General features: G+C 47.4%; 1 protein-coding gene across 1 annotated transcript in view; it reads left to right on the top strand.

Annotated features, from left to right (window-relative positions):
- The window catches only part of CDS2 (CDP-diacylglycerol synthase 2), a 50,007-nt gene that overhangs the window by 25,941 nt on the left and 4,655 nt on the right, over positions 1 to 19,411 (top strand). Inside the window, exons 3-12 of the mRNA XM_028741212.2 lie at positions 1,985 to 2,081; positions 2,999 to 3,096; positions 6,579 to 6,718; positions 6,965 to 7,023; positions 9,354 to 9,436; positions 12,164 to 12,251; positions 13,091 to 13,159; positions 15,058 to 15,210; positions 17,261 to 17,380; positions 18,060 to 18,163. Of these exons, the coding sequence (XP_028597045.2) occupies positions 1,985 to 2,081; positions 2,999 to 3,096; positions 6,579 to 6,718; positions 6,965 to 7,023; positions 9,354 to 9,436; positions 12,164 to 12,251; positions 13,091 to 13,159; positions 15,058 to 15,210; positions 17,261 to 17,380; positions 18,060 to 18,163 (1,011 nt within the window). The remainder of the gene's footprint in view (positions 1 to 1,984; positions 2,082 to 2,998; positions 3,097 to 6,578; positions 6,719 to 6,964; positions 7,024 to 9,353; positions 9,437 to 12,163; positions 12,252 to 13,090; positions 13,160 to 15,057; positions 15,211 to 17,260; positions 17,381 to 18,059; positions 18,164 to 19,411) is intronic.

Raw genomic sequence — 19,411 nt, forward strand, 5'->3', positions numbered from 1 at the left:
CACCGCTGCCCTGCAGGCTTTTCTACGAGGAGGGAGAAGACTGATGCAGCCAGTCAGTCCCTTCTCCCTTCGGGGAAAAGCCCCCAAGAGCTGTGCGCTCTTTTTAAGGGTGCACGGCTCCTGCGGGCTTTTCTACGAGGAGGGAGAAGGGACTGCCTGCCTCGCCAGTCCCTTCTCCCTTCTTGGGCACACACATTTCCCCTTACTTTTTAGGAGGGAAAAGGTGCGTCTTATGGAGCGAAAAATACGGTACATTCTTACGTTGCACTGCCCTTGCGTTGTGTTTCAGTCTCGCATCTGTTGCTGTGTGTGTGTGTGTGTGTGTGTGTGTGTGTTTCACAACGGCGTCTTCTGCACATAGCTGTCAACGTTTCCCTTTTCTTAAGGGAAATTCCCCTATTCCGAATAGGATTCCTCGCAAGAAAAGGGAAAAGTTGACAGCCATGCTTCTGCAAGCCTCTGGCAGTGTCTGGAGCGTGACCTTCTGCCAAGAGACACCCGAGGGAGAATGGACGGGGGCCGTGTTCTCTCAGGAAGCAGCCTGGTGCCAGAAATAGCTGCTGCCTTTCGCCCTTGCTAAGAATGTGCCAAAACTTTGAAAGCCATCAGGGAGCGGATCTTCCGATTCTGCAAAGAGTAAATTTCCACAGCGGGGCTTCTGTTTCTTCCCCTGCAAGCTCTCTCATAGACTCAAACAGGATGGATTTGATTCAAATCAAATCAATTTTAATCAATACTCCGTCAGACTTGATTTAAATCACTAGTCAGTAAGACTTGATTTAAATCATTTTTTTACAGAAAGATTCAACCTTGATGGCATTCTCTTAATATTTACAACCAGATGAAGGTTTCATTTTTGGAATAATAAATTTTTGGAGTAGTTTTTACAGTTATATCAAAAATTACTGCTTTGGTTAAAGGTAAAGGTAAAGGTACCCCTGCCCGTACGGGCCAGTCGTGTCCGACTCTGGGGTTGCGTGCCCATCTCGCTTAAGAGGCCGGGGGCCAGCGCTGTCCGAAGACCCTTCCGGGTCACGTGGCCAGCGTGACAAGCTGCATCTGGCGAGCCAGCGCAGCACAAGGAAACGCCGTTTACCTTCCCGCTAGTAAGCGGTCCCTATTTATCTACTTGCACCCGGCGGGTTGCTTTCGAACTGCTAGGTTGGCAGGCGCTGGGACCGAGCAGCGGGAGCACACCCCGCCGCGGGGATTCGAACCGCCGACCTGACGATCATAGACAGATAATTATGAAATTATTGTTTATATTTGGACAACTTTTCTGCTGTACTTTATTGGAGGGAGAAAAATAATCATTTCCTTAATAAAAATTTAAACAATTTATTTAACCAAAGCAATAACGTTATAGCATATGTATCCTTGTTTGTTAACCAATGTAGTTAAATGATTTTTTTTCTTTAAAAAAAACTTAGACTGAGTTTTAGCACAGATGAAAAACTTTAAACAAATCCTTATTTCCTGATGAATAGCCTTTTGACTACAGTGGTACCTCAGGTTAAGTACTTAATTCGTTTCGGAGGTCTGTACTTAACCTGAAACTGTTCTTAACCTGAAGCACCACTTTAGCTAAAGGGGCCTCCCACTGCCGCCGCGCCGCCAGAGTATGATTTCTGTTCTTATCCTGAAGCAAAGTTCTTAACCTGAAGCATTATTTCTGGGTTAGCGGAGTGTGTAACCTGAAGTGTATGTAACTTGAAGCGTATGTAACCCAAGGTACCACTGTATAATGTAACTTAAATAGAAAATTATCTTTAGAAAGATTTTTCCTCCAAAAGCATTTTACTTTAAAAATCCGATTTAATTTTTTTTAAAAAAATCTGATTTTTTTTTAATCATTGTTTTTTATCCACCTGGGACTCAAACGGTTGTTAAGTTGGAGAGGTAGCAATCTAGTCCAACCCCCTACAATGCAGGAGTCACAGCTAAGGAATCCCTGATCTCTTTTGATGCTTTCCTTCCTCTGCAGATGGAAGAACTGGTGGGTGAGAGGCATCCTGACTCTGGCGATGATCGTCTTTTTCTTCATCATCATCTACCTGGGACCCATGGTCTTGATGATGATCGTAAGTCTTTGTGGTCTTTCTGGAATGTGATCTTTTCCCAGTGGAGGCCTGGGGGTTCAGCAACGGCTTCCTCTTGCCGGAAGGCAGGGCTGGATTCCACCTCCTTGTGAGTTTAAAAGGCCATGGGGAAAGAGGAATGCTTTTGCCTGGTGCCTAAAACTATGTACTGAATGCTCCGGGCAAGATAATTCCACAAGCAGAGGGCCGTCCATTGATCTCCTTGGAGAATAGCGTGGGATATAAATGTAATAAAAAGGTAAAGGTAAAGGTACCCCTGCCCGTACGGGCCAGTCTTGACAGACTCTGGGGTTGTGCGCCCATCTCACTCAAGAGGCCGGGGGCCAGCGCTGTCCGCAGACACTTCCGGGTCACGTGGCCAGCGTGACAAAGCTGCATCTGGCGAGCCAGCGCAGCACACGGAACGCCGTTTACCTTCCCGCTGGTAAGCGGTCCCTATTTATCTACTTGCACCCGGGGGTGCTTTCGGACTGCTAGGTTGGCAGGCGCTGGGACCGAGCAGCGGGAGCGCACCCCGCCACGGGGATTCGAACCACCGACCTTTCAGTCGGCAAGCCCTAGGCACTGAGGCTTTTACCCACAGCGCCACCCGCGTCCCTATAAATGTAATACATAAATACAAAAAAATAAATGCAAGAATGCTTATTGTTCTCTTGAAGTGGCCTGGAAATTTATCAAAACTCGTGCCCCCCTGCTGTCTGTCTGTCTGTCTGTCTGCAAAAGCAGATTTAGGGGACCATGACTGGTTTGGTCGCACTGGGCGCAGAGTCTCAGGGGCACCACAACTATGATGTAGAATAGGCGTTGTATGTGAGTGCCAAATTTTGGTGTCGTACAGGGCACTTAGGAAATTTGAGACCCACTGCTGCTGTCTGTCTCTCTGTCTCTCGCTCTCTCAGGTGATGTGTGTGCAGATCAAGTGCTTCCAAGAGATCATCACCATCGGTTACAACGTTTATCACTCCTATGAGCTGCCCTGGTTCAGAACCCTAAGTTGGTAAGTGGAATCCAAGTTTGTGCTACCTGAGTTAAGCTCTAGAAGAAGTCTGATTTCCTTGTTTTCCTTGAGGATATCTCTACGTAGCTCTATTCTTCTAAACAGCTCAAGGTGGCTACTGTTGTTAACGTTTTCCTTTATAACTGTTAATTTATGACTGTTACCCAACAGTGCGGGGAGGTGCATCATTACCATATAGAAAGCAAACAATAAGAAAAAGGAACCAATATAAATCAAGGCTCCTGGGTTTCCCAGGCTGGCATGGGTGGTAAATGTTGAGCATCTAAGTCTGAAACACAGGAAATAAAACCCCACCAGATGGCATAAAAGCCTTCTGGACCCTAAACACCCAGGAGACACACAGTTCATGTATTTTCTTTTCCTCACTGGCCAAAGTCCATAAGTTATTACTGTATTTTTCGCTCTATAAGACGCACCAGACCATAAGACGCACCTAGTTTTTGGAGGAGGAAAACAAGAAAAAAAATATTCTGAATCCCGCCTGCATTTGCTCCATAAGCACATTTCCCCTTACCTTTTAGGGGGGCAAAGTGTGTCTTATAGAGCGAAAAATACGGTACGCCACAAAGCTAAATGCAGATTTTTCAGGGTTTTCCATTGCTGGGCTACTGAAATCCTGGCTGCAGTCCACATCTGTGCCACCAGCTGGCACTGCAGACATGGGTGGGCCACTCCTAAGCAACTCACTTTTCATTGGCTCCACCTGCTGTCACTCCCTTCCCCAGCCACTGCTTTCTCTCTCGACCATTCTCTGCGCAGAGTGTCTCATTCCAATGGCTGGGGAGAGTTCCATGTCTAGCTGGGCTCTCAGCTGCCTTCACCTCAAGTCTGGAGGCTGGCTGAGCCACGTGTTCATACCCTTAATTCCTAAAGGTATGGAGGGAGGGAGAGTCTTGACCTGGATGTGAGGAGCTTCTGAAGAGTCCTTCGGTGGGTGGGGGGAGCTGTTTGGGGAGCACCAGCTACTGCATCCCATAGATTGCAGGGGGTTGGACTAAATGGCACTTTCTGTCCCTTCCAACTCTACAATTCTATGCTTCTGTGGCCCCATTTGCATATCAACAAGAGTGGTTACCATTGATGTGATGTGACATATCCTAGAGCCGTTGGCTATTAGAGGCAGGTAGACCTAGACTAAGGTTACCAGATTTTTTTCAAAGAATCCAGGGGACACCCCCCTTTTTTTTTTTTTTTTTGAAAAGAGAAAAAAAAATTATTTAAAAAATTAAGAAGTAATACCTTCTCTTCTGTGGTGTCTTCTGTCGCACGGCCTTCCTCTGGGCCCCAGCCTGCTGTCTTGGAGTGCTGGTCGCCGTGGAGTAGCCTCAGGTCGGGCCTGGGCTCGGCCACGTGTCCTTGCCCTCCCGGTGCTCTCCTACCTCTCCTCTTTAGCGGCAGCATGGCTCCCCTCTTTTTTCTCCTTCCTCTTCCTCTCTCTTCCTTCTCTGGTCTTCCTTCTCTGGTATTCTGCTCTGGTCAGACCTCACCTGGAGTACTGTGTCCAGTTCTGGGCACCACAGTTCAAGAAGGACACTGACAAACTGGAACGTGTCCAGAGGAGGGCAACCAAAATGGTCAAAGGCCTGGAAACGATGCCCTATGAGGAACGCTAAGGGAGCTGGGCATGTTTAGCCTGGAGAAGAGGAGGTTAAGGGGTGATATGACAGCCATGTTCAAATATATAAAAGGATGTCACATAGAGGAGGGAGAAAGGTTGTTTTCTGCTGCTCCAGAGAAGCGGACACGGAGCAATGGATCCAAACTACAAGAAAGAAGATTCCACCTAAACATTAGGAAGAACTTCCTGACAGTAAGAGCTGTTTGACAGTGGAATTTGCTGCCAAGGAGTGTGGTGGAGTCTCCGTCTTTGGAGGTCTTTAAGCAGAGGCTTGACAACCATATGTCAGGAGTGCTCTGATGGTGTTTCCTGCTTGGCAGGGGGTTGGACTCGATGGCCCTTGTGGTCTCTTCCAACTCTATGATTCTATGATTCTCCTTCTCCTCTCCTCCTTCTCCCTGCGTCAGCTCTGGGGTTTTCTTGGCCCCGGAGTGCCGCTGGGCAGTCGGCTGGGTAGCTGGGCACTCTCACTCCCGGCTCGATTTGGGTCGCGGTGGGGGGGAGTCAGTGGTTCCCCAAGTTGACGCGCCGGGCGTCCCCAGTTCCCCCTCAGCAGTGGCGGGGGCAGCAGCAGTTTCAGCAGCCGAGAACCAACCTGGTAGTTGGCTCTGGCTGGCTTCAGGAGCTGCTCACTGCCATGGCGCCCGCCATTTTGCCTCGCCGGAAGTCCCATATGATGTGTCTTCTGCTGTTGAACCAATCACGCAACATTCATCCCCTACTAATAAATCTACAACACTTAAAATATAAATCCAGGGACATTAAATGAAATCCGGGGACATTCTGGGGACGGATTTTGTCTGGGGATGGATTTGTAAATCCGGGGACTAGGAATTAAGTATAAATAGATTAATAGAAAATTAAAGAAAAAAATAAGGTAAGAATGTGTTAAGATAATCATAGGATAGAAAATAGAGGAAAATGGAAAGTAATTGCTGAAACAATTAATAGAAGTGGAATGCAAAAAGGGAGGTGTGAGGAGGTTGTTGGAAATAAGCGAATGAAAGATAAGATATTGAAAATGTTTGAGGTGTTTTTAAACTGTTTTTGTTTGTTTTTGTTTTGTTAAGTTTAATATGTTGGTGTTATGTAGTGTTTTTGTATTGTATTTGTATTGTTCTTTTTCTTTTCTTTTTTTTGTCTGTAGTGTTGTGATGAAATTGTTGGAAAAGTAATAAATATCTTTTTTTTTTAAAAAAAATGTAAATCTGGGGACTGTCCCCGGGAAATGGGGACGTCTGGTAACCATAACCTAGACCAGCAATGTCCAACTAGTCAACCGCGATCGACAGGTAGATCGCTGAGGTGCTGCTGGTCGATCACAGGATTAAAAAAAGTGATTGCCTGGTTGCTCCTTAGCGATCGCTAACATCTTAGGTTTGGAGTACCTCAGGGACCCTCTGAAACCTCATATCCCAGCTTTGAAATGTTGTATTCCCCGCAGCGGACTGTTGGTCAAGGAATTTTATGTAATCCTTTCCCAAAATAGTTGAACAGCTATGGTCAACCCCCCCACCCCAAAGAAAGGCTTAACTACCCTTGCCAACAATTCCTAAAAAAAGCTCCACAACTCTGGTATCTGCCTCTAAAAAAAAACTCAACAACTATGGGCAATGACAATGGATAGATCACTGCCAGTTTTATTATACTTGATCACAGTCGCTAGAGAGTTGGACGTGCCTGACCTAGACAACCTTCTGGTGTTTTCCAACACCAGGATTCGATTTGTGGCTTGATCAGCTCTTTCAACCCGTTGAAGAAGACTTTCCAAATTTGGTTGAAGTATTTCTCATGAAAGAAGCCTTCGGAGCCTCTCTGAAAAAGATGACGTATATTCTTTCAGGTACTTCCTGCTCTGTGTGAACTACTTCTTTTATGGAGAGACCGTGACGGATTATTTCTTCACTTTGGTCCAGAGGGAGGAGCCCTTGAGGATCCTTAGCAAATATCACCGCTTCATTTCCTTTGCCCTCTACTTAACAGGTAAGCGGGACTCTGGTCTCCCATTCGGGACTTAATGACACTTGAAGTGGGTTCTTCAAGGATTCCTGGAGCCAGGCGGCAATATAGAGACACAGTGTCCTTTTCTCATTGGGAGCCATGTTTTGATAGAAGCACAGTCTCGCCCAATTGCCCACTTGGTCTGAGGCCAGCCCTGTGATTAGCCAGGATGTACTGATGGGGAGGAACACCAAGTTCTCATTTAATTAATTTCTCTGTTTCTTCTAGGCTTCTGCATGTTTGTTCTGAGCCTCGTCAAAAAGCACTATCGACTCCAATTCTACATGGTAAGAGAGATTTTCTCTTTTCAGAGATAATAGCTTGTGAAGGGAGAGAGAGAGACAGAGAGAGAGATGAAAAGGAGCAGGCTGTTCTTATCTTGCCTTCCCCAACCAGATGCCCTCCAGATGTTTTGACTACAAGTCCCATCAGCCCTTACCAGCGTGGCCATTGGAGGGTACCAGCTTGAAAAAAGCTTTTTTCTTTTTTTTCTGCATTCCTTAAAACACTTTACGTATTTCCTTTGTGTTCAACGGATTGAAGAACGGGGAGGCACACAACTCCTGCCAGTCTTAAAAGTTTATTTTGCAATAGCCTAAATCATCTTAAGAGGGACGTGGGTGGCGCTGTGGGTTAAACCACAGAGCTTAGGACTTGCTGATCAGAAGGTCAGCGGTTCGAATCCCCGTGACGGGGTGAGCTCCTGCTCCTGCCAACCTAGCAGTTCAAAAGCACGTCAAAGTGCAAGTAGATAAATAGGTACCGCTCTGGCGGGAAGGGAAACGGCGTTTCCGTGCGCTGCTCTGGTTCGCCAGAAGCGGCTTAGTCATGCTGGCCACATGACCCGGAAGCTGTACGCCGGCTCCCTCGGCCAGTAAAGCAAGATGAGCACCGCAACCCCAGAGTTTTCAGGGGTCCCTTTACCTTTAAATCTTCTTAAACACCTGAAAATGTATACTAATACACAAATGGATTAAGCATGAATTAATTAAACATGAGTTTCCAGGTAAACTCAGGCTTGAAGATGACCATCCCAGTGCCCAAATTATGAATGTCGTCCATGCCTCAGTAATTTCAGGGCTGGATTACTGCAACGTGCTCTTCCTGGGGCTTCCCTTGGGTTTTGTTTGAAAGCTCCAGGTGATGCAGAATGCAGTGGCTAGGCTGCTGATCGCAGCTTCTGGACAATAACATGTGGGAGCCTGGTTGAAGCATCTGTGCTGGCTGCCCATCTACTACTGAACCAGGTTCACAGTCCTTGTATTAATCTACAAAGCCTGTAGCAACTTAGACCCAGAGTTCCTCAGGAAGCCTCTAAACCCTCATATCCCAATTTGATCACCAAGATCATCGCTGGTCATTTCCCGAGTTAGTGAGGCTCATTTGACAACAGCAAGGAACTGAGCCTTTAGTGTCACCGGCCTAGTCCTGTGGAACTCTCTGCCACTAGTGATACAGCAGGCCAACTTTTGAACACCCACAGAAAACTTTTCTATTCTGCCAGGCCTTTGTAGGCAATGAAGACTAAATCATTCTGCAATGGGTTTATTGGTGTCTGTTTTAAATTTTTTAATGATTTTTATTAAACAGTTTTGTGTTTAAGAACGATTTGGTTTACAAACTCCCCAAAACCGGAAATAGTGTCTTGGTTTGAGAACTTTACCTCAGGCTAAGAACGGAATCCGAACGGTGGAAGGGCACCGGCAGCAGGAGGCCTCATTAGGGAAAATGCGCCTCAGTTTAAGAACGGGTTTGGTTTAAGAACGGGCTTCCGGAACGGATTAAGTTTGTAAACCGAGGTACCACTGTAAACTACGCTGATTTTTTTTTAATGCCAAAGAGGCACACACATGTTTTTAAAACTAGATTAATAATACACAATGTACAAGGTTGTGAAGGGTTCCCACTTCTATTACTGTGGCTTTGGCCAGGCCAACCCTTCAGCGCCACCAGCTGCTGACCCCCCAAGCACAACCACCAAAGGCTCAGGCCATGGCTGTGGCAGCTAAAGGGGGACCCTCCCTGGCCCTCTGCTGGAGAGGAAGGGGCTACGGAGTGCTTTGCCCATGTCTCAGGTTGCGTGGGAGGATTCAGCAGGTAGAGCCAACATTGCTCCAGGGGTGGCCCCCCAGATGTTGCTGGACTCCACCTCCCATCATCCCTGATCACTGGCCATGCTGGCTGGGGATGATGGGGGGCGGTCCAACGAGATCTCTCGACCTTGCCTTTGCTCAGTTCAAAATGAGACCTCAACAGCTGAATTGCAGATTAGAACCCTGAGGATGCAGAAATATCTGGATCTGGTCTGCATGGGAGAACGAATGGTGGGTGGACCTTTGGTTTTTTGTTTTGTTTGCAAGAAAAGCATGGACAGGTGGCCTTCTGGGAGGCGAGCAGTTTTGGAAGGGGCTCCCTCAATTCCAGACTAGAGACAAGCAGCCGTGTGTGTGTGTGTGGTCTTTTTGCTAACGCTGTGCCTATCATTGTGGAACGTGGGGTGGCAAATTCCCTGATGTTCTCTCTCTCTCTCTCTAATCAGCATTTTGGTGTGTGTTTTTGAGAAACGTTGTTTTTTTGCCCCCTGCAAACTGGATTGCATGCTGTTCTTTCTTTCCAGTTTGGCTGGACCCATGTGACTTTGCTAATAGTTGTTACCCAGTCCCACCTCATCATTCACAACCTGTTTGAAGGAATGATCTGGTGAGTTGGCGCTGCTTACTGACTTTCTGCTGTGTAGCACAGGCCGCCGGGCTGCCTTGAAGGACAAAGAACATAGCATGGGGACAGGCCTCTTGCATGGGGCGTCACTAGTAGGAGCAGGAATCAATGGGCCGCTGGCTCATGCCTTGGGGCAACTGTTTGGGTTGGCATGATGAGATTTGAGGGGAAGTTTTCCTGGCATTAACCAGGCAAAAAGGAGGAATCCCAGTCTGCTTTGCTGTGCATGCACGTGCTCTTTCTAAATATGAGGCAGCCACTCAGTGGGCCTTGCACAGGAACTGCTCTCTGCTCAGCAAAAAAGCAGGTACTCTTCGGGCATTTTCCTGCATGAGGCTTAAAGTTCAGCTCTTGCTTCAGTCTGATTTCTAAGGCCAGCATACGACCGGTTCTGAATTAGTAGCGCACGAGAGGCCCAGAGGCAACTTAAGCTTCTTGTCTGAAAATGCCCTTGCAACCTGAATTGTGTGGTCTCCATCATTTCTGTCCTCAGGCTGCACACCTGCTCTTTTAGGGGAGTGCAACCCCATCCAGGACAGGGATGCGGGTGGCGCTGTGGTTTAAACCACAGAGCCTAGGACTTGCTGATCAGAAGGTCGGCAGGGAATCCCCGTGGCAGGGTGAGCTCCCGTTGCTCGGTCCCTGCTCCTGCCAACCTAGCAGTTCAAAAGCACGTCAACTTGCAAGTAGATAAATAGGTACCGCTCCGGCGGGAAGGTAAACGGCGTTTCCGTGCACTGCTCTGGTTCGCCAGAAGCGGCTTAGTCCTGCTGGCCACATGACCCGGAAGCTGTACGCCAGCTCCCTCGGGACAATAAACCGAGATGAACGCCGCAACCCCAGAGTCGGTCACGACTGGACCTAATGGTCAGGGGTCCCTTTACCTTTAACCCCATCCAGAACAGGCTGCCTACTCCATTCCCTAACAAATTGCAAGCTCGGTGGCCTGAATAAAGCCACCAGTAGTTAAAAAAACTGCATGACCCTCTTGGGGCCCACGGTCTACTACTCCAACTCAGTCCAGCTAGGAGAGGCCCATATGGCAATGAGTGCCGTCACCTAACGTGAGACCTGGTCCATGTGTCCCATCTTCTCCAGGTCATCTTCTGGGATAATTCAGCCTAGCAGGAATCCCCACCCCCCACCACAAATAGATCTATTGGCTAACCTGTCCTAACGGCTATCTCAGAGTGAAACCCTCACAGCTGGAGGGAGATCACTCTCATTTTGCCAGGTGCCAGAACAATTAATGACCATTCAAACCATGCCAGCGTGAAATGATAACACATCAAGGTTCCCACAACCAGTGTCTTTTCAGCTGGCTCTCACTTCTGCATAAATTGTAATTTCATTTGTCCAGAGGATAAGGATGGCTCTGGCACTTAGCAAGGGAGCTCTCTGTAACATGGCTATCAAAATACATTTAGCATAGCTTGTCAATCAGCATAGCAAATGCAGCCACTGGCAGGATTATCTGTTTTTATTTTATTTTTTTGCAGATCAAACCAATATTCACACCCTTTAAGTGAAAACATAGCAACTAAAGGCCAAACTAGGCATGACATTCAGAAATGCCAACCTTAAAAAAGGCATCAACAAGGGGGTTGGGAAGGCAAGCTAATAAGTGTTGGGATTGTAGCAAACATGGAGAGAGAATTTAACAATATCCTCCCTGCAGTAGTCCTGGAGAAAACTCTTCCCACAAAACTAGTATTTGCAGGGGTTGGGGGAAATCCCTCTGGACGCTAGCAGGAAATTTCCTTTCAGGGCAAATAGAAGCTTCCAGCTGTAGCTTTTAGCATCATGTATAGTTAGGGGATGCGGGTGGCGCTGTGGTTGGTGGTTCGAATCCCTGCGGCGGGGTGCGCTCCCGTTGTTCGGTCCCAGCGCCTGCCAACCTAGCAGTTCGAAAGCACCCCCGGGTGCAAGCAGATAAATAGGGACCGCTTACTAGCGGGAAGGTAAACGGCGTTTCCGTGTGCTGCGCTGGCTCGCCAGATGCAGCTTGTCACGCTGGCCACGTGACCCGGAAGTGTCTGCGGACAGCGCTGGCCCCTGGCGCCTTAAGTGAGATGGGCGCACAACCCTAGAGTCGGACACGACTGGCCCGTACGGGCAGGGGTACCTTTACCTTTACCTTATAGTTAGTCCCTGAATGATAATGATAACTATCCAAATACTTCTCAGAACCATGATGTAAATTTTATAACAGAATGCAGAGACGTGTTTAGCACAGAAAAGCAAAATCTAGCTTTGGCAGCTAATATCTTTGAAAATAACCGAGGGGAGGGGTGTGAAAATCCATACACTTGAATGGTACTTGTGGTTTCTGAAAGCCGAAAGATCTGCTTACCAGCATGTAAATTCTCATTTAAACTGAGGTTGGAGAGAAGCTCTGGGCCCTTAATTTGCATCAGGAGTTCTTTCTATAAAATGAAATTATGAAAGCACTATTAGGAGTGGGAGTTTTGCTGATTGAAATGGCGTCTGCTGGTTCAAATGAACGCATTCATCCACCCATCAGGGGACAGGCTTCCAGAGTGCGATTTCTAAATTAGCAGTTAGAACTCCCTGCTGGCAAGGAGATCTCTAGATCTGAGCCACAGCTGTGGGCTGCTGCCCCTTGCTGTCGTCAAGTGTGTTTCTCTCCAATCCAGACAGGTCCTTTGAGTGGTTTATCTAGGTCTTCTTTCCTTCCCCGCTATCTAGGTTTATCGTCCCAATTTCCTGCGTCATCTGCAACGACATCATGGCCTACATGTTCGGCTTCTTCTTTGGACGCACTCCGCTGATTAAGGTTGGTTCTGGTCCCCAGATGGATGAACAACTCTTAGGAAAAGCTGTTTTCGGCATTGGGTTTGAATGCCCGCCAGGGCATCTAGCCTGATTGTGCTGTGTGAGTGTGTGGAGTGTGTTTGGCAGGTGCACTGGAGAGCTGCATTATACCGCATCAGACCATTGGTCCATCTAGTTCAGTATTGTCTGCACTGGCTGGCAGCAGCTGTCCAGGCTTTCAGGCAGGATACATTCCCAGCCCTACCTGCAGATACTGGGGATGGAGCCTGGGTCCTTTTGTCTGCAAGGCAGATGTGTCACTGACCTATGGCCCTTTCCCAACAACAACAACAACAATAATAATAATTTATTATTTATACCCCGCCCATCTGGCTGGGCTTCCCCAGCCACTCTGGGCAGCTTCCAACAAAATATTAAAATACCGTAATCCATCAAACATTAAAAGCTTCCCTAAACAGGGCTGCCTTCAGATGTCTTCTAAAAGTCTGGTAGTTGTTCTTCTCTTTGACATCTGGTGGGAGGGCGTTCCACAGGGCGGGTGCCACTACCGAGAAGGCCCTCTGCCTGGTTCCCTGCAACTTGGCTTCTCGCAGTGAGGGAACCGCCAGAAGGCCATCAGAACTGGACCTCAGTGTCAGTACAATGGGGGTGGAGACGCTCCTTCAGATATACTGGACCGAGGCCGTTTAGGGCTTTAAAGGTCATCACCAACACTTTGAATCGTGCTCGGAAACAAAACTTAGTTTTGGGACTTCTGTCCCATCCGATGTGTTCATGGAGACTCTGGTGGCTTCTGCAGCTCCTCCCTTTTAACTTTCTTGCCTGTTCCTGTATCTGCAGCTCTCCCCAAAGAAGACCTGGGAAGGCTTTATTGGAGGGTTCTTTGCCACCGTGGTCTTCGGCCTGCTAGTAAGTTGCTTCTTTCCCTTTTGGTTAAGAACAAAAGCCGTGTTTGGCTTCGGAGCAAGAGGCAGTGTTACCCATAAAGCAGCCTGATGGAGATGGATGGTGGAAGTCTGGGGCCTGTTGAGGGCGATGGGCCTGCCCAGAGCACCATCAACCCACCAGGAAGTTCTCTGAATGGTAGCCTGCTTTTGTGAATTTACAGACATCACCTGAGGCCCTTCGTGTGCTCCCTCCATGGGAGGTCTGGAGGGTGGCCACACGAGAACGGGCCTTTATAGTGGTGGCTCCTCATTACTGGAATGCTCTCCCCTGGGGGGGGGGGGGGCTACTGGCGCCAGGCAAAAACTTTCCTCTTCAACCTGACCTTTGTCTTGTAACTATCTATTGCCTTTTTGCCTGGGTGGGATGTTTTTATGTAGGTGGTTTGTTTTGCTTCAGATATTGTAAGTCACTTGAAGTTGCTGTGGCAAAAAAAAAGAGCAACAATTTTGATAATAATAGTAATTCAGTTCAGGAATCCAGAACTGAAACACCCAAGTAGCTATCCAATACAGCAATAATATTTGGGCACAGAGCCTGAAAGAAATGTAGGCAAAGCATGAGAATAATTCACACATTTCTGTCACGTCTGGTTCCCAAGGCTCCTATCCAGGGGTCAGCAAACTTTTTCAGCAGGGGGCCGGTCCACTGTCCCTCAGACCTTGTGGGGGGCCGGACTATATTTTGAAGGGGAAAAAAGATGAACGGATTCCTATGCCCCACCAATAACCCAGAGATGCATTTTGAATAAAAGGACACATTCTACTCATGTAAAAGCATACTGATTCCTGGACCGTCCGCGGGCCAGATTTAGAAGGCGATTGGGCCGGATCCAGCCCCTGGGCCTTAGTTTGCCTACCCATGCTCCTAGCCATCCAGCTGGTCCACTTAAAATAAATATCTGAAGGGATGTCCCATGAAAGACAGAGCAAGCTTGTTTTCTGCTGCTCCAGAGCGTAGGTCCTGAACCAGTGGATTCAAATGACAAGAAAGGAGATTTTAAATAACCTTTAAGAATACAGTGGTACCTCGGGTTATAGACACTTCAGGTGACAGATGCTTCAGGTTACAGACTCCGCTAACCCAGAAACAGTGCTTCAGGTTAAGAACTTTGCTTCAGGATGAGAACAGAAACCGTGCTCTGGCGGCGGGGCGGCAGCGGGAGGCCCCATTAATTAGCTAAAGTGGTACCTCAGGTTGAGAACAGTTTCAGGTTAAGAACAGACCTCCAGAACGAATTAAGTTCTTAACCCGAGGTACCACTGTATTCTGCTTGGAAGAGTGATTTGACAATGGAACAAACTTCAATGGTTGCTGGTGGACTCTCCTTCACTGGAAGTTTTCAAACAGAGGTTGGATAGCCATGTTCACTGAAACCGGGAACCGTCTTGACTGTCGGACCCATCTTCTTCAGGAAATGCAATGGCAGCTAGCATGCTTTCGCTGCGCAGTGCTGAGTCATTCCACTTCTCCCAGCTACGGCAGAGTTTCTTCGGTAGCAGTGTGCCTGTGTGTACGGATTTATCAGCACAGCAGTAAAACACTCTTACACAGCTTCTTCTATTCCACGAAGCTTTAATGTACAACAGCAAAACAGTAAGTCAGCCCGGAGAGAGCGATGACACGTTGCCTCTCCTTTGCAGCCGAAACAGAAAGTAAAAGTAAGTTCACCCCGGAACAGGATGTCATTTCCCTTGAGCTATTAACCCTGTAAGCTCTGGGACACCTCACCAGGCCACCGGTCAGGGATTCTCTAGCTCTCATTTCTGCTTGCAGGGGTTTGGACTAGATGGCCCTCCCAACTCTGCTGTGGTTCCTTGGCAGTGATTCACCTTTTGCCTCTTCCGTTTCCCCCAACCCAGCTGTCGTATGTGATGTCTGGATACAGATGCTTCGTGTGCCCCGTGGAGTTTAACAACGACACCAACAGCTTCACCGTGGACTGTGAGCCCCCTGAGCTCTTCCAGCTGCATGAATACAACATCCCCTTGGTGCTTCAGTCTGTCGTCGGCTGGGTAGGTATCCAGGTCGGAGCGTTCAGGTTTGGAAAACTTCTGAGAACATAAGGAGAGCTTGCTGGATCAGGCCAAAGGTCCAGCCTGTCCAACATCTTGTTCTCAGGGTGGCCAACCAGATACCTATAAGCCAGGACCCCCGAGCACAAGGGCACTCCCCCCTCCTGCGTTTTCCAGCAACTGGTATTCAGAAACTTTGCTGGTTCCAGCAGCCTCGCCTAGTAGTCATTGATAGCCCTCTCGCCCATGAATCTGTCCAACTCTCTTTTAAAGCCATCTAGGTTAGTAGCCATCACGGCCGCTTGTGGAGAGAGTTCCATAGTTGATAACTATGTGCTGGTGCCTTATTACAGAGGCTTTAGCTCAGGCTCGCTAAAGCCTCTGTAATAACTGTTCTGGTATTTCCCCCTTATTCCCTCATAAAAGATAAGACACGACACAGTCTTCTATAAAAGTATAAAAAGGTTTACTCACACAGCATTCTGTTCACAATCGGATCCCAGGAGGCAGACTTAGCTTAGAAAAGTAACATACACCTGGAAACTATCTCATAAGGAGACAGTCCCTTTGTCCTGTCTTGGCCAAGAGAGCATCTTTGGCAAAGCAAATGTTGCTTCTTCGATGCATGTAGTCAAAAAGAGAGAGATGGCTCCCCTGCCTTGTGCTTTTGTTGTTAGCTGCACAGGTGAGGCCACGCCCACCTCTAGTCACATGCAGAGGAAGTTTGTCCCATCCCAGAAGGAAACAGGAAGTTTACCTGCTGGCTGGACAAACATTCCTCCCCATGTGTAAACATGTTCACTCTAGGAATGTTGTACTTGACTGCTCTTGAGTTTCACATCCCACACCTCTGAGGTAGGATAGGCTGAGAGGCAATGACGGACCCCTGAGCTTTATGGCCAAGTGAGGATTTGAACCCTGGTCTACAAGGTCCTAGTTCAACAACCTAACCATTGTGCCACACTGTTTTACTAAAGCGGGTGTGTGCGATGATTGACGGCTACCAGCTTATACGTTCAGCAGAATCAAGCATCTTTCCCCGGACTGTACCAGGGCAAGTGAGGGACGATCTGAATCTACCCTACAAAAGCGAGCTCCTTCGTTTAGAAAATGAGGACGTTTGAGAGAAATGTTCTGCCTCTGCGTTTTGCTAGGTGCTGATGTTGTGGGAAGGGGATGTGTGCGGGGGGGAAGGATTTGTGGGGAGCACACACACACATATATATATATAGTGCTTCCTCCCCCTACACAATTGCAGTCCAAAAATGGTACAGTCCAGAAAAAAAGAACAATTCTGCTGAACTTGTGGACACCCAAGGAAGTTGAATGTTGGGTGATTCAGTACAGATGAAGGAAAATGTTTCTGCACGCATTGTTAAACGAGGGAACTCCCTTCCGCAGGAGACACTGACGCCAACGAACTTGGGTAGCTTTCAAAGAGGACTGGGCAAATTCATTTAGGAGAGAGCTCTGCTCATGCTTCTGAATTCCTGTTGCTGGATATCGCAGGAGGGAAAGAGTGTTGTTGTGCTTGAATCCTGCATGCAGGGTAACTGGCTGATGAGAACAGGATGCTGGACTAGATAGGCCATTGGCCCAATTCAGCAGGCTATCCTTACGTTCTTACACTGGTTTGACATCATCTGATAGGAAGTGGCTACAGTGGGTGGTGAATACAGCACAAGATATTATGGGCTGTCCCGTGAATCAGGAGAGTGAGGAAAATTCTCAGGGATGATTCACACCCTGGCCGGCACTTTCTTGATCTCCTGCCCTCGGGCAGAAGATATAGAAGCATGATTAGTCGCAGCAACATGGTAAAGAACAGCTTCTATCCGTGGGCTGTTAGGCTGCTGAATGAAAAGATAACAACAGGGCAACTGACTTTTGGGTTTGGTGGGTGTGCGTCAGTAAACAAGGGGAAATTAAGACTAAGAGAGCTGAGTGGGGGGTGCTCGTGTAATCTCACTGTATACAAGTTGTACAAGTGACAATAAAGAATTAGCTTCTTCAACTGACAGTGCCCCCCACCCCCTTCTCCTTTCTCCAGAAAACAGTTCGGATGTACCCCTTCCAGATCCACAGCATTGCACTCTCGACTTTCGCCTCCCTCATCGGTCCCTTCGGAGGGTTTTTCGCCAGCGGATTTAAAAGAGCTTTCAAGATCAAGGTATGGCACAGCTGGAAAGGGAGGTGGCCTTGAAAGAGCATGGTCAGGATGGCAGGTCTATCGAACCCACTTCAGTTCTAATAAAACGTTCCCTGGAATATATTTGTTATCATTACATTTCTCTGTATCCTGCCTTTCCCCCAGACTCAAGGCAGCTTACACAGATTAAAACAACACAGATAAAGAGCCAAAAAAGCTAAAAACATGTAAAATATTATTTTTAAAGTAATTAAAACTCTAATGGAATAGTTATCTAGATATTATATTATACCCCACTTTTATTATCTACACATCAAGATGTCTTGCAGTGATAAAAATGTAGTTTACAAAACTTAAAACAGTTTTTACTGTATATGTAAATTTACAGGGGATTTTTTATTTTTAAGAAATCAAATGTTTATATAAAATATAGGAGCTCGATTTCAAAAACAGAAATCCTTCTCCTTAAAGTCTGGGTTAGTAAACAAGAAGTGAAACAATTTAGATTCCATAGCTTCCAGTGGGGTGTGAACAGACTGAGGACTCTTTGTTTGGTAGGGGCTGATGGGGTTGGAAATTAGTGATGATCTTTTCCTCCTCCCTGTTTCCTGGTGTCAAGAGGGCAGGTGGGTTTGGATCAGGAATCCCCTCCACCTGCCAGGGCATACACACTCTCTACTTTTCTCCCTCGATTGCGCAGGACTTTGCCAACACCATCCCAGGGCACGGAGGCATCATGGATCGGTTCGACTGCCAATACTTGATGGCCACCTTTGTGAATGTGTACATTGCAAGCTTTATCAGGTGAGATGATGGTTTGGTTTGGTTTGGTTTGTTTGCGGGTCGCACCATCAATCCTTGGGTTCTCTTTTTCTCAAAGTACAGTGGTACCTCGGGTTAAGTACTTATTTTGTTCTGGAGGTCCGTTCTTAACCTGAAACTGTTCTTAACCTGAAGCACCACTTTAGCTAATGGGACCTCCCGCTGCCACGCGATTTCTGTTCTCATCCTGAAGTTCTTAACCCGAGGTACTATTTCTGGGTCAGCAGAGTCTGTAACCTGAAGCGTATGTAACCTGAAGCGTATGTAACCCAAGGTACCACTGTATATGTTTATTGGCTTTTGAAAATGCAGCTGTAAAAAGGCAAAGAGATGTACAGCTCATTAAAAGGAGAAAAAAGAACCACAACTGTGACTGAACGGAGTGCAGAGGTTTTTTACAACATCATCGATATTAAGAAATAAACATGGAGTGATGGGTCAGAGTGAAATCAGAACAGAAGCCATTAGTAAGAGAATTAATGGGTTGGGGAAGGGAGCAGTCAGAAACAGGTCTAGGCTAGGCAAAAGAAATATCCATCAAGAGAAAGCCAAATATCCCTCCAGAGCTATTCATGAGTCATTGGAGGTTTGTATAATACGCTCTTATTGCTTATAAAAGTTACAAATGACTATCTTGAATGGGTCTGGTTTAGCCAAACCTCAGTTGACTCTGGGACTCTGAATCAAATATTCTGACGGTGCAATTTTCCCACACCATCTCTCATAATCCTTGTGTTCTCAGTTCAGAGGATAGGAGGGTGGAGAGAATGTGAGGCTGGGATCAAAGGGATTCCTCGCTCAGTGTCAAAGGAGAGTCTGACGGTGGAATTGAAAGGAAGACTCGCCTTAGCCATTAATCCCAGTAGCAACATAAAACAAGGCATGGGTCTACAGCAGGGTTTTCCAATCCTGGGTATCCAGCTGCTTTTGGACTACAACTCCCATCATCCCTAGCCAGCAGTACCAGTGGTCAGGGATGATGGGGACTGTAGTCCAGCTGGCGACCCAGGTTTGAGAAACCCTGGTCTGTGGGAAGCCTCCCCTTCCAAACGTTCTCAGCCTGGTGAGGTGACGTGATTGCCTTATTCTTCTTCACTAGAGAGCCAGTGTGGTGTAGTGGTTAAGAGTAGTAGTCTCGTAATCTGGTGAACTGGGTTCGATTCCCTGCTCCTCCACATGCAGCTGCTGGGTGACCTTGGGCCAGTCACACTTCTCTGAAGTCTCTCAGCC

This window comes from Podarcis muralis, chromosome 7 (genome assembly GCF_964188315.1).
Source record: "Podarcis muralis chromosome 7, rPodMur119.hap1.1, whole genome shotgun sequence".
Classification (NCBI taxonomy): domain Eukaryota; kingdom Metazoa; phylum Chordata; class Lepidosauria; order Squamata; family Lacertidae; genus Podarcis; species Podarcis muralis.